Below are 14,795 nucleotides of genomic sequence, written 5' to 3' on the forward strand. Positions count from 1 at the left end.
ACCAAGAGAGGGAGCCATTTCTCATTTGACTGCAACTACCCTGGACTGTAGCCTTCAAGATCTGGGACAAACATTATTCTTCTCTAGCACTGTGTGTAGACTCAACTGTACGTTTCTCAACGCAGGTTTTCAATTTACTCAGAGCAGAAGCTGTTAATAAATTGGTTTGAATTCATTTCTTTAAATCTTGAATGGGATTTGTCCCTGAAAAAAAGAAATCACCATAATAATCCTTTGCTTTATAGTTAGTTTACAATTACTTATTGTGTTGGTACACTGTCATTGTAATGCCCCTATGATATTAGTTTTGACATTTTGGTGGGAATAACATGTATTTTTGTTCGGGCTGCTGTCAGGTTGCACAACCAACTCTGCTCCCAGTAGACCACATGACACATGACACTAAAAACCTATGCAATACAATACACTGTGCAATCACAGCTATAATAGTCTGTCTGAACATATACTATTTCAGTTATTGTGGATTCTTTACTGTTTTTATTGCTTATTTATAATACTTGTTTTTTATTTTATTTTATCTTGTTTTTCTTTTACTATGTCTCTTGTTTGCACTATCCTCTATGCTGCTGTAATCCTATCTTATTTTATCTTATCTTTTATTTTTGAAAGTTTGACCGGAAGTATACTGTTTATTTATACAATGTACTTCTGGTCAAACTTTTCAAAATAAAACAAAAACCATGTTATTCCCACCCACTTTAAACAAGTAGGACGCATTCAGCTCACAGCACTGACTGACAGCACGTTACACAGGAAGTTGTCTGTGCTGTGTCATGTGCACACGTTGTGTTTTCATAGAGACATGCCCTTGAATACCTCGTCAGACCTGTTTTTGTGACTAGTGTCATTATCTCATTTATCCTCCTGCTTTCAAAATATTTTGGGTATGTAAAGCTTTTATTTGAAGCTAACCAAGCTACCTCTCAAAGTTAAAACCGAGGCGTGTCGCATGATATTTAATGTTTAATGTGCCACATATCGTAAACTAACAGCAGAGCCCAGTGACGTTACTTTACGTAAAGTCGTTTGCTTACGTTGCGTTTACTATCACAGATGTTAGTCGGTGTTTACATGGAGTTATCAGTCTCCAGCACTGACAGCGTCATTAACGTCACATGTGAAAGTAAACAAAGTGTCAACGTCGGTCGTGTCTCTACACATTGAGTGTATGTGTCCTGTACGTTTGATCCCATGTGGCTGTTTTGAATAACGTTAAATGTATCTTTACCGTAGGGTCACAGTAACAGCAGCGCCATGGGGTTCCTACTGTCTAAATCCATGGATGCAAACTTTAAAAAGCAGCAAGAATTCATGCTCCACAATGCACGACTGCAGGTGAGTGACCGTTCACAGGTTATTCAAAACACCATGGTTAAGACGCACTCGTGGTTTACTTCATGCACCTGCAACCATGTGGAAGCAACATGGATAAGCATGTTATGTTTGCACACTTGTCTTAGATCTACTCTAGCTTGGATTGCATCTCATTTGTATGTTGCGTTGGACAAAAGTGTCCACCAGCTGCTGACTTAATGTAAATATATAAGATTGTACATGTTCATGTAGTACCAGTCAAGGCTGGAGTGTCCCAACAGTGCAAAGCAGACAACTGCCCCACAAGGCCCCCAAAAGCCTCATGTTCACTGTGGCAATTTGATAAATTATGATTTTTGTTAAGGAAAATGGGAATTTGCAACACACAACTAAAGCTTGATATCAATTTACATAACGAGGACCTTGTATTGGGTCAAGTGTTATTACTTTGTCAAGTGACTCTGTTTTAAAGAGGCTCCCATTGTCAAAATCTAGTTTTTAGATTGAAATTCCATTGATGCTGTGAATATATTGTGCATATTCCTAAAATAATATATATTTTTAATTACTACACACCAACGAAAAACCCCAAATAATATATTTTTAAAACAGACGTATTCTGACATCAATCTGGTAGGTACGTTAATCTATCCGATATATCGATCTATCTTGTAAACCTGTTGGTCTGTCTTTCTTTCTTGATCACGCAGTGTCAAAGCCAGGGATGCAAGCTTCAGTTAGAATCTCAGCATTTTCATTTGGAGACCACATGTTTTATTGCACTCATATTCTCAGTTAAACAAATGATTGTTTGTTTTTTCTTTTCCTTTTTGGGGCCAATCTGTTGTGATTTATTCCTGCCTGTAAGCTGCTGAGCAGCAGGTGGGATGCGTGACTGTCATAACCCCAATGACATTATCCAACTTACACCCAAAAGGTTTGTCGTGTTTTCCGCCATGTAATTTTCTCCTCTCCCAGCTGTAAATGTGGTAGTGGATGACTATTATTATTCAGTGATGGCAAAGGTTTGGAAATTGAGTTTCAGAGCGCCCTCATTTGGGTTGATGCGATGACTCACAGGTAAATATTAGATACATGATGTTTAAGCATTGCCGTAGTAGATCTACATTGTGCCATTGACTTAACTTACTACTGATAGTTTTGTATTTGTAATTCACACTTTTAGCTTTACTTTCAATTACAAATTAAGAAGACATTCTACATTTTTCAGTGGTTTTGATTAATTCATATAACCTTTCGGAATTTGGCTGAACAAAACACTCAAACAGTCAAATTACAATCTTAATGGTCAAATGTTATGTTACTGTCTGTAATATATGAAATTGCATCCGTCCATCCATCACCCAATTAAATGGATAAGATTGACCTTGGCAATTTCAGAATATCTGTGAAGAAACGCTGTAGCCTCCCCTTGCATTAAGATGTCAAAGATGATTGCTTTCCAGTGTTTCCAAGTCTCGTCTTTCAAAGCTAATTGTTCCTTTCTGCGCTCTTTTCTCGTGGATTCTCAAGTCAAAGTCATTGGGCTTTGTGTTTGAATCACAGTGTGTATCTTAAACATCACTTGAACAATTAGTGGATATGTGTGTTTGTATGACGCATGTCCTGAGGATGAATGGCAGCTGTGAGATGACGTCAATGACGTTTTTTTCCCTTCATTTTATATTTAATAGGGGTCTTGGCTGATAATAATAGGGTTGGGCTTTTCATTAACAGCCACTGAACTTGAGTGGGTTTGAATGTGAAGTAGGTGAGAGGTAAGGCCTCCCTACAAGGTTTTTGATTAGTTTCATTTCACTGGTTTTTGGCCTCTGCGATCCAATTTCTAGATAATGCAATCATAATTACGAACAAAAATGTTGCTTGTTTAGCCCTTTTCAGAAACGTGTATTATATTTAAATAAGAAGTATTTAAGAAGAGAGTAGATGCATTAAAAGAAAAATACCTGAAAAATCAGGTCAAGTTAGCGTTCCATTTCTGATCATGATTAAAGCAAGAAACAACAAACAAGGCAATATGTATTTGAAATGAGCTATATCACTGAGATTGAAAGAAAGCAAGCCTTAACCAGTTGTGTGATCTACTGATTAAAATCCAAACGTTATTCACAGTAAAACTCTTTAATTGTTCTCTACAGGATATTTTCTGGAGAAATTGTAAAAATGCTGACGGAAACATAAGTGCTGCTGCTTCATCATCAAACTTTTTTTTTTTTCTTTAAAGTCTTTTTTACCATCGAGTAACCTTCCCTTCACCACAGCGGCGTCTCCGCTTGGGCTCCGTGTTTGTGTCGATGTGTGTTTGTAGTTGGAGGAGCTCAGCCTGACGGAGAGAAAAGAGAAAATGCTCTTATTTCTAAACAAAAACACTATAACTAAACATAGTTATGAATATTGTTATCCATTGTTCCTCTAAACACGGTAGGCATAATGTGTGTGTGTGTGTGTGTGTGTGGTGTGTGTGGTGTGTGTGTGTCTCTTGCTTTCTCTCTCCATTTTCTTTCAGTATGTAGACTGTGATGCTCGTGTATTCCAGGTATTGTCCCGCTCTGCGAATGCTTCTATTGTAGCCTTTAGAAAATGTCAGTGAATTTCCCGCCTGCGTTTAAAGCTCCGCTCTCACCTTGTCACCTTCAGAGTGAACTCATTGTGGCTCATTTCTTTCTTTCACTTTTTTCTTCACCGCTCTTTCCGGTCACTGTCTCCTCCACTGCTTTCCAAGCTATGTTGCTTTATCATGTCGGCACTACAGAAAGCAAAGTCCCTGAAGATTTTTTTTTTTGACGTGGACAGAATTTTATGGCCGGGTTTCAAACCCTTTAACACCTATTTGCCATCAACCGAAATGTGTCTCAACAAACAACTAAAACTGTAATGAACTAAAGGCTGACAGTCGGATTTGTAAAATGTTATTGTTGTTTTTTTTGACACTTGAGAAATGTGTCTTCTTATGTTAAATCATTGGGTTTAATAGAGAAACATGTATGTATAATTTTGTACCAAAGCAATTGTATCCGCACTACTATTGGAAACTTTCAAATCTTACCAAATTTCGTAAGAAATTTTGAAAGATCTCTGATGTTTGTCAGGCAGTTGAGTTATCTGGATGTGAGCAGCCTGTGGGTTCACATCTGTGAGGTTGGAAGTGGATGTTTGTGGTTTAGATGAGTTTGTTCCTGTTGGTGAGTGTGGTGAAGTAGCAGATTCAGCAAAGGAGACGGACTGGCGGTTTGATGCTTTGATTCTAGGGGAGTGGTAGGTGGGTTGCAACAGACAGGAAGTTGAGTTTCCGGCTGGTGGAGAGTTTATGATTGGAGAGTTCATCACAGATGTTTTAGATGTCCAGGAGGATTCCAACACATTGGAAATTCATTCCTGGTCAGCTGCATAATGAAATGTATTGTTAGTTGCATTCTTAATAACAGCATTGTATTCACAAGCTAATTTCTGACTAGGGAATTCATTTTTGTCCGTACATTGCACTTTAATGCATCATGTTTAGCAGACTTTACATGAGCCAGTGAGAGGGGTGACATTCAAGTGACAAGCTCCCAATCATGAAGTGTTGGCTTACACATTATGCAGGTTTTATTCAGGAAACATCTCCACTAAGTCAATTTCCATCTCTTTTCAATCTTTATTAGATTATTCGACAGCTCTTTAATATAAACTTACAAGCCGGAGACTAAAGGCATGAAATTAATATCAAGAAGTAGGTAGTTTCCAGATAGTTTAGTAACATCAGACATCCAGTATCTCTAGTCTACTTCCTTCCAACCCAGATGAGAAAAAGGGATGACCATGTCGCCAGGAACCCTTCATTATACATTTCCCGCTCCCGAGGAATATGATGTATCATTGGGTCATTTCCCCTGTCCCTGGAAAGGAGTATAGTCGAAACATGAATTGACTCATTTGCAATACCGCCTGCATTTTGGTTTCAATTTCAACTTCATTCTCATTTTAAGGAGGGATCCTTGAGCTCGCTATTGATGACTAATTTGGCTCAGCTGACCTCAAAATTAGGGAAGAAGAACTGTCCATTGTAGAAGCCGTACCTGTAGTTTCCCATTACTCTGAAACATTACTCCACCCGGAGTTTCTGAGAATGACACACTCACCCCGACGGCTTTAAAATGTTTGTAGCAAGCAGTTGTAGTCATCTTAGTTACAGTAATTGACACCAACGTTCTTTCCAAGTTTTCATGATGAAATAAAGTAAAGTATATCAAAATGTACAAAACAATTTCTCACGTGTACACAAAAGTTTATACCTTTTTTGTTTTCAGCCTATGATGGTTATTTCTATAAATGATTTAGGGCTGAAACTAGTTCTTATTTTCACAATGAATTAATTTTACAAATCTCTTTTTTGATTATTGATTAAATGTTTGGTCTAGAAAACGTTTGAACAAACTCCCAGATTCCATGAAGTGTTTTGTCCAACCAAAAGCTCTTATCAGGTCTTGCTAATTGTAATCTTTTGTTACTATAATTAAATATGACAAGGTAATACATTGAATTTTAGCCACTTTTTATGGTTTCATAAAAACACAATGCACCAATATCATCATATCTACTCATATATTTAAGGTTTTGTGCCTTTTGCGTGGTGTTTGACTAAAATGCCTTTGCTGCTCTTACAAATGTTGATCATATTCTCCACAATCAGTCTAACAACATGCTTTTAAAACAGGTTAGATTCAAATCAAGAGTTGATTGCACTTCATTAACGCAAGAGCCTTTTTTATAATATTTTTTTCTGCCGGTGATATTTCAGCCCGGTGATTACAGCTGAACCCTCCTGAGTCCACAGCCGAGCGCCAGGTGAAGTTGGGACATTTTGGACAGACATGAACTGGTTGGCAGAGGAATACACCTGCAGGGCTGTAATTCTAGTTTTAATTTGAGCCTTTCCTTCTCCTCTACTACTGACTTTACAACAGGAAAATAAATTCTGTCCTGTATTATCCGGCTGTGGCGTAGTGGAGAGCAAGGTAGTTCTCCAATCAGAGGGTTGGTGGTTCGATACCTGGCTTCGGCAGTCGAAGTGTCCTTGGGCAAGACACTTAACCCCAAGTTGCTCCTGAAGGCTTGCCATCGGTGTGGACTGGATGTTGCATGAATGTTAGTTAGAGTCTGATGGTGGCACCTTGCATGGTAGCCTGTCATCAGTGTGTGAATGGGTGAATGATATGTAATATACTACTGATTGTAAGTCGCTTTGGATAAAAGCATCTGCTAAATGACTGTAATGTAATGTATTATCCAACAAAGGTATTTAATTAGTGCAAAAACAGTTTCTGTTATTAGAGTCAGCCTTTGAATTAAAAAGGTAGGGTTGACTGATCAGTCTTATCCTTATTGATCCTGTTGACAACTTAAACGCATTAACATGAAGCCGAGTCCCTCATAAAACATTATTAAATGAACTCTTGACTTGTTTATCAGGGGCTCCTGCACCTTATAGCTTAGCTTGAAAAATGGCTCGTCATCCTCTGTTACCTAAATGTATATGTTTTGCCTAGTTTCTTGCGAGGATGCTGACTGGCTCACATTTTAAAAACACCATCCCAAATCCAACATTATTTATTTCAAGTTCTTAAAGCGTTACAGTAAGTGTAGCTAGTGTGCACTGTTATACTGACCATTGATGTGGGAATGCAAAATGTATTTTTAGTGCGTGTGCACATGTAACAGAAGTTTCTTGTATAGTGCCAAGCTAGTAACTTGAAACTATTGGTTTGTTATTGTTAAGAGGTGCTGTTTGAAATTCACTCATTGGCAAAACTCGGTCATTCAGTTTGAAAAATGTCTTTATATGCAAAATAGATATTTCAGTTTCCATAAATCTCTGTTCTGCTTGCCACTTTTGTTTAATTAGATAAATTACATTCAACATTATTGTCATTGAACAGAGTACAGGTAATCGGACAACAAAATACAATTTAGCAGCGTACCAGAAGTGCAAACAGCGTTGTGCAGGGTAATGTATATGTCTAGTGGTAAGAAACGTAGATAATGCATAATAATAATAAAAAGTAAGGGGTCAACATTCGCTACATATTTACAATATATACAGTATGAACATGTGCAGTAGTTACAGTAGGTAGTGTCTGTGTTAGAAAAGTATAAATACATTATATAGTAAAGATGTAAGTACAAGTACTCTGTAGGGAAATACAGTATGGACATAGTATAACATGAATGGGTATGTGAGAGTATAAATAGTGCATTAAAGTAAGTTGTATTTGGTGTCAATGTAGTTTGGCATTGAGTGAGTGTGAGCCAGCGGCCAGTTTCATTCACTTCAATGCCACATAATGTTCAGCCATTAACGCAGATATACAGAATTGAAGGTGAATATGGCCAGAAAGCCATATTCATCAAAATGTTGCTTTTCTGACATGTTGTAATTTATGTCAAGACTCGTAGACGGTCTTCTCTTTAGCTTTTGCGTCATAGGTGAGTTAATGTTGCGTTCCTTAAGAGGAAATAAAAGCTCATCTTTGAATCATTTACTTTTTTTTAATTTATTTTTTTTATAGATAAAGCCTTTTGAAATGAAAATGTCACTCAGTCAGCTCAATAGTAATTATAATGCAGGAAACGTGTATATGTAGATGTGTGTGAACGTCAAACAGGAAACGACAGACAAAAGAATCCTCTGACTGAGGTTCATCAGTGTGGACACAGTGTTTGTGAGACTGGACCGGCTGTCTCTGGTTCCTTTGACCCTGCCTTTGTGCCTCTGACTGCCTGTCTGTCTCACTGCTTTAATATCCACGGTTTTATAGAATTCACAATTCTTTTTTTTTCTTCCAGATAAATACATAACTAAAACAAAAATGTTTTCCGTTGAATTTGGCCAGGAAGAGCATGTACCATTAAATAAATACTTCTCCCTTTTAAAAGTGACCATTTGTATCAATTACTCACTGCATCGCCTCAAAATCATGCATTACAGATTGTAAAGCCCTCTGAGGCAAGTTTTTAATTCGTGATTTTGGGCTATATAAAATAAATTGAAATTTAATTTAATTGAACGGAGAATCAAGAAACGGAAGAAAACAAAGTAATTCCTTGTTGAACTGAAGTGGATGGAGGCCAGGTTTAACAACAACAACAACATTAACAAACATCAAACCATCCATTGACTAACTATCACACTAACTCTTGGAGTATAATCCAAGTCTGGTTTATCTTTATTATTCCGTTATTCCTTTAAGGCTGAGTCCTTAACGCAGCGGCCCGGGTTCAAGTCCATCCGAGGGCCCTTTGCTGAATGTCATCCCCTCTCTTCGTTGCCTTTTCACTCCGTCTCTGTCACTATCAAATAATGCAGAAATGCTAAAAAAAAATCTTAAAAAAAGAAATTGGCTAACAGCTAATTATGAACAAGAAATGTACTTGGTTGGACATTTTACATTTGAAAATGTCTGGTGGACAAACTATATAATTAAGCTTCAATTTCTGAATAATCTCAAACATATTTTTGGCATACGTGGTATTGAAATTTGTTTTATTTTATTGGCCAATATAAATGCTGATATCAATGTATCTGCTATAATTCTATTTGATTTGTTTAATTTGTATTCTTGAAACAATTTAACTTTTGATCATTAAATATTTCATGTTACAAGTTGTGCTTTGAGAGGCACTAGGCAGTTGCTGTATTTGATTGTAAAGATGTATTATGCCTAATAACATATTTTGTGTCTTTTCTCCTGTGTGTGTGTGTGTGTGTGTGTGTGCGTGTGTGCGTGTGTGCGTGTGTGCGTGTGTGTGCGTAGATGGAGCGTCAGATCCTGATGCAGAACCAGATGAGAGAGCGGCAGATGGCTATGCAGGTGGCCTGGTCCAGAGAAATGGTGAAATACTTTGGGACTTTCTACACAGTGACTGCAGTTGGACTCACTTTAGGGTGAGTTTAGTTTATAGCTGCTCATAGAGATCCGCTCAAAGGTGTTTGGCTGAAAATGAACATTCATCCGGAGACGATCCTTTGTTTTCAACACGCATAAACAAAGACCCATTAATAATAATAACTCGACCTAATAATGCACAGTGAGAGAACAACCTGTACCAGCATGTATGACAACTTCAGTATTAAAGTCATCACAGTCTAGGAGCCTTTACTGGTGCAAGTCCATATTTGACATTTTGTAACGGTAGTCACATACATTCTTTAGTTATTGTGGATTTTTAAAGTGTTTTTACTTATTAAATATTATTTACTGTGTTATTACCTATTTATAATACTTGTTTTGATCTTGTTTTTTTACTATGTCTCTTGTTTGCTCTATTCTCTCACTATACTATATCTTACCTTATAAAGTTTAACTGACCAGCAGTTACAGTCTTAATAAAAATCACCAGCCACCTATAGGTGGCGCTATGGCAACAAGACACATTTAATTGGCTTTTACTCAGTGGTTGTGAGGCTGCTTCACGCGACATTCTCCACAATTTATCGTTCTATATTAGGATTTAGTCATTGAGGAAAATTAAGAAATGTCAACATAATGGCCCTCTGTATTACTGCGTTTATTGTAATGCAAATCTCAGATTCAATTTTCTGTTATTAAATATAATTGTGTTGCCAAAATGGAACTTTCTCTGAGTGCCTTTATTTCTCCTTTTATCACATAATTACAGTGGGAAATATTAAGTTGATCTTTTTCTTTCTCACCTTTCTTTAGTGCCCTTAAAAGAAAGAAACCAATCCTTTTGGGTCCCATCGTCCCTCTCAGCTTTATATTGGCCTACCAGATGGACAGCGCCTACGGGACCTTTATTCATCGCATAAGAGGTAGGACAGAGCCGTTACCATCGTTATCCTCATCACCCCAAACAAGCAAAACTTTATGCTGGCCAAAAATTATATTTTCAAGATCTACTATCCAAAATGACCAGTTTATTAAACAAAAATCGCAAATGCATTTAAATCTAACTAAATGGTTGGTCAGACATTAGTCCATCCATTTTAAGCCTTTTTCACTTGATCTACAAGTTTTTCACTTCACAAGGTTATCTATCTCTATACTTCCCCTGCCCTAATCTTTTTGGGGGGTATCAACAACATGTACATATGTAAAACCAGCTGTAATAAATATATATATATATATATATAAAACATCATCTCCAATCCTCCCAATTGTTATCTGCCATTAGTTCTCACTTGGAAGGCAGAAACTTAATAATTACTGTAATCAGCTGACGCATAGTTAAGTTATTTAAAAGGAGAACATAACACAACTACTGCTCGTGGAGGACAAAAAATGTTTTATTAAAGCCACAATATCACACACTGTATTTTCTTTTCTCCATTGTACCTTCAGGGGAGGCAGAGAGTATTATGGCGTCTGAACACGACCGTCTGGACCTTCCTCACGGGACTCCAACGTTCGATAGCATAGAGAAAGCTCGCCGCGCTAGAAGCAGCCTCTCCTCCTTCTTGGAGAAATGACGTGTCGGTTGTTTGAGACAAAATCATAACCGTCCAGATGATTCATTCACCCTTTCTGCTTTTGCTTAAAAAAACCCCGTCAACTGCCTTTTTGACATTATTGAGTCAATGGTTTGCACTATTTCTTTATCATGGACCTTGAGTCAAATAAGTGTCATTATTAATGAATATAAAAATTATGATTTTGTGGTTATTGTCATTAGAGGTGCATAAGTGGCCAAACGCATATACTTAGGCCAAACAAAATACATAAGTTAGTAATATACTGCCATCACTGTAGTATATCATTGATAAGTCTGTCACATTAATAACTGCATTAGTTAAGTTGAACCATCTTAACATAAATCACTCAAGATTATTGTAAATTGACGGGAAAATCAAAGCTGTGTCCCAAAACCAGACAATATACTGATTCTATAGTACTACATACTAATCTACAAGTAATTTTACCTGTTAGTATACAACGATATCAACTTACTTCACCATTTTATAAGACGGAATGGTAAAACATGTGTGATATTTGATGTCAATCAAGCCACAACTTTGGAAGGTAGCTGCCACTTAAACTTCAGATGTTAAGTATAAAGGCCTTTACGCACCGGGGCGCGATGAATAAACGACACAAAAATGCTAAATACTTAACTTTTTTTCTTAAACACTTTTTCACAGCGTAATACCTGCATTCTGTGTGAAAGTACCAACCATTCAGAAAAATGTATTGGCTTGTGAATTAATCGGTGTAAAAATACGTAACTGGTGTGTAAATGCTTTTTATTATTGAGGGATTTAATACTTATTTTTGTTTTCCTTGATTTAAGCTGTTCTATCCACAACTACAATTTATTTAACCCAGCCGGCGCAGCTCTGTTTGCTTCAACTACGCACTCAACAATCAAACCTATTTAGGGTTTTTTCTTTCGAACACAACACATACTAAAAAGCAGCTTAGCCACACTATGTAATATGGAATTGTGACTCTGAGTCCCATCATCTCAACAGATTGTGTTTGCTTGTTAATCTTGTTAGTTAAAGCTGCATTAAGCGGTTTTGACCACTTGAGGGCAGAAAGACTTTAAAACGCTGTCACGGCAACATAACCTCTACAAAGTCTGAGGTTATTAAGTCCATATGGCTGATGTTTTAGTAAACATTTGCCTATTTACACATCAGGCCGACACAAAATCTTTTTGTGTATATTTGCTTGCCACCTGACACGGAGAAATGCAATATTCATATGTTTTTTAGCTCTTGTACGGGCTCACAATATCTGTGTTTTTACCTGCTAAATGCTTAACTTTTGGGTTTTACATTAGAAAGCTGATGTTTCCTGCCAGGAAGGTAACTGGTACACTCATTGTCAAAGCAATAATCGAAGCAGCTACAGAGTGATCAAAGTGTTAATATTAAAGGTATTCAATACTGCAGAAAAATTTGTCATGACAGCGAAAGATTGTTATTATTCCAAACTGTATCACTAAAACTTTTGGTCATTGTTTCTGAAAAGGTTTATTTTCCAAGCTTGAATATGAGTGCTTAGGAGCTTTATAGCAAAGCTGAAGCATTGGTGCACCTTTTTATTATCCAAATTGTATTCAGCTGATGTAAAATATTACACGGTGCTGATATTTATGCGTTGTTTATTTATCATCATTTGAGCCCATGTTTGACATCATGGAAACTATATTTGAAAATCCAATAAAAAATTAATATTGCCAAAACTTTCTCTTCTACATCCATCGTTTTTGACCGGTAACTTATGGAAAACACCTTATATATATTTCACATAAAAGCCCAGTGAAGTGCACAAGACGTCATACATGCCTTCATATTGATTGTCTCATAATCACCATTGAAACAAGTGAGTAATGTGCACACTTACACTTCACATTAAAATATTTTTACAAAAAAGAAATAACTGCACGTGCGTCATTGTCATCAATCTAAATGACGTGTTTGTGTGTGAGGGAGGGAGGGAGGGAGGGAGGGGTTGGGGTTGAACGCATGGGTTGATGAGTGAACCAGTGATTTATAGAGAGAGCACAAAAAGGGGAAACCAAAGCCTGCTCTGCAACACAAGACTGACTAATAGGAGCAACTTTTACAACTCCAGAATTAGGCTGCAATAAAAAAAAAACACAACGACAAGGAAACTTAACAGGATTTTGAAACTCTGTTCAGATCTGAGGTTCGAGCTCAGCCTGACCCCTCCTGTGCAGCGAAAAACTGGCCAACTTGTTCTGTCAGTTTCAAGTGAAAATGCTCTGGAGATTGTCTCTTGCCGTGGCTCTGGTGTGCGTCGGTGGCATTTGCAACTGTATGAAGGCTGACCTGATGAGCCGGTTGATCATGCCGAGGGACTACGGGGTGAAACTGTGCGGGAGAGAGTTCATCAGAGCAGTCATTTTCACCTGCGGCGGCTCCCGGTGGAAACGATCCACAGAGGGGGACAGAGGTGAGTCGACAGATCTGCCTTTTCACTAATTGCTTAATTTGTGTGTAAAGTGTTTTTCTAATAATAGCAGCACAAAGATTTGAATAGAAACATGTTTCAAAAACATATAGACTTATTGTAAAGTCAACTTCTAACTGTATGTGGAAACACGTCTTCAAATACAGTATTCTTGTGTGGCCAATGTATAGTGTTAGAAATGTATTTATCCTTAAGGCTGAGGATGATTTAAGGGAAGAAGAAAAGGTCCACAGAAGAGGAACTGTAATTGTTTTCTGGATTTCTTCTTTAAATTCTTGCGAGCATATGTTACTGTAGATAGTCACTGATTACACATCAAAAGGTTAGTCTGCCACAGAGTTTTTAATCAGGCAACAGTCCCGTCCCCCCCACTCCATTTCAGTTAGACAGCTGATTGACAGAGCCTTGTATTTCAGCACCATGGTCAGCTCATGGTCATTGTTAATTGCAAAAAAACGTATTTCTATTATTTCAGCGTTGTTAATCCTCCGAAAAGCACCTTTATAAACATGTTCTGATCATTGAATATACTTTTACAACAGCATTTGAGAAAATGATATACTGTAAGCTTTATATTCAACTCATGTTAATATTTATCCATCCTTTTCCTCCAGATCCCTTCCAGTGGAGTTCCCTCAGTGACGTTACAGTGGAGGACAACCAGCACACCTGGCAATCTGGCCAAGAGCTCACAGCAGATAACCTTTCTCCTCTCAGCATCGGCTCCTCTTACTCCCTGGCAGACCTCCTGGCTATTTACAGAGGCGGGCGAGCCAGGCAGCAGCAGCATCCGTCGCTGACTGACTTGGCCCTTCAGCCACTAACAGTTTTAGGCGAGCAAGACGGGAACCGAGCAGCAGCTGACGGGCCCATACCGAGCAAGAAGAAGAGGAACTTTTCTCTGGGTGTGGCAGGAAAGTGCTGTAACCAAGGCTGTACCAAGAATGATATCGGACGCCTGTGCTGAGGCAGGAACGAGTGGGGAATTTTAAGATTAAATATTTTCTTTATCATCCTCACTTGATATTTTGTTTTAAAAAAAATCATGTCATGTTCTGTAAATCACTCTTTCCGCAACACTGAAAATAAATTTTAAATACTGTGTTAATATGAAATGTTGAGCCGTATCATATGTTGTCTTCCACACAAAACAGCATCCATGTTCCATATCACACTATTCTACTAAACTATGGTTATACCAGCAGAGGCCATTATAGCACATTAATGTAATTTAGGCTGCTGTGAACTTATTGCTGGCCTCCGTTCACAACATTACGTCTGCCAGATCATTTTCTGTTCACACCCTGAGGACACTACTGCAAAAGAGCAGATTTCCTTTTTTTTAACCCTTAATGACACAGTTATAACAAATAAATACATTTAAACACTTGAACAAAACCCACACTTTCATCTTTTGTCTAAATCTAGATATCGAAATAAATACTATAAGCTGTTTGACTGTATGTACAATAATATGTGTAATATGTGAAATACAAGCCA

The 14,795-nt window shown here is 37.6% G+C and overlaps 2 protein-coding genes across 2 annotated transcripts; both read left to right on the forward strand.

The window, feature by feature from the left end:
• Positions 1-737: 737 nt before the first annotated feature.
• On the forward strand, positions 738-12,550 carry plgrkt (plasminogen receptor, C-terminal lysine transmembrane protein). Its single transcript, XM_054612628.1, has 5 exons — positions 738-905; positions 1,255-1,356; positions 9,150-9,280; positions 10,059-10,168; positions 10,698-12,550. The coding sequence occupies exons 2-5, from the start codon at positions 1,276-1,278 to the stop codon at positions 10,823-10,825; spliced, it is 450 nt and encodes a 149-aa protein (XP_054468603.1). The 5' UTR covers positions 738-905; positions 1,255-1,275; the 3' UTR covers positions 10,826-12,550.
• Positions 12,551-12,957: 407 nt separating this feature from the next.
• On the forward strand, positions 12,958-14,770 carry rln1 (relaxin 1). Its single transcript, XM_054611895.1, has 2 exons — positions 12,958-13,277; positions 13,910-14,770. The coding sequence occupies exons 1-2, from the start codon at positions 13,082-13,084 to the stop codon at positions 14,260-14,262; spliced, it is 549 nt and encodes a 182-aa protein (XP_054467870.1). The 5' UTR covers positions 12,958-13,081; the 3' UTR covers positions 14,263-14,770.
• Positions 14,771-14,795: the final 25 nt, after the last annotated feature.

This window comes from Anoplopoma fimbria, chromosome 14 (assembly GCF_027596085.1).
Source record: "Anoplopoma fimbria isolate UVic2021 breed Golden Eagle Sablefish chromosome 14, Afim_UVic_2022, whole genome shotgun sequence".
Classification (NCBI taxonomy): Eukaryota; Metazoa; Chordata; class Actinopteri; order Perciformes; family Anoplopomatidae; genus Anoplopoma; species Anoplopoma fimbria.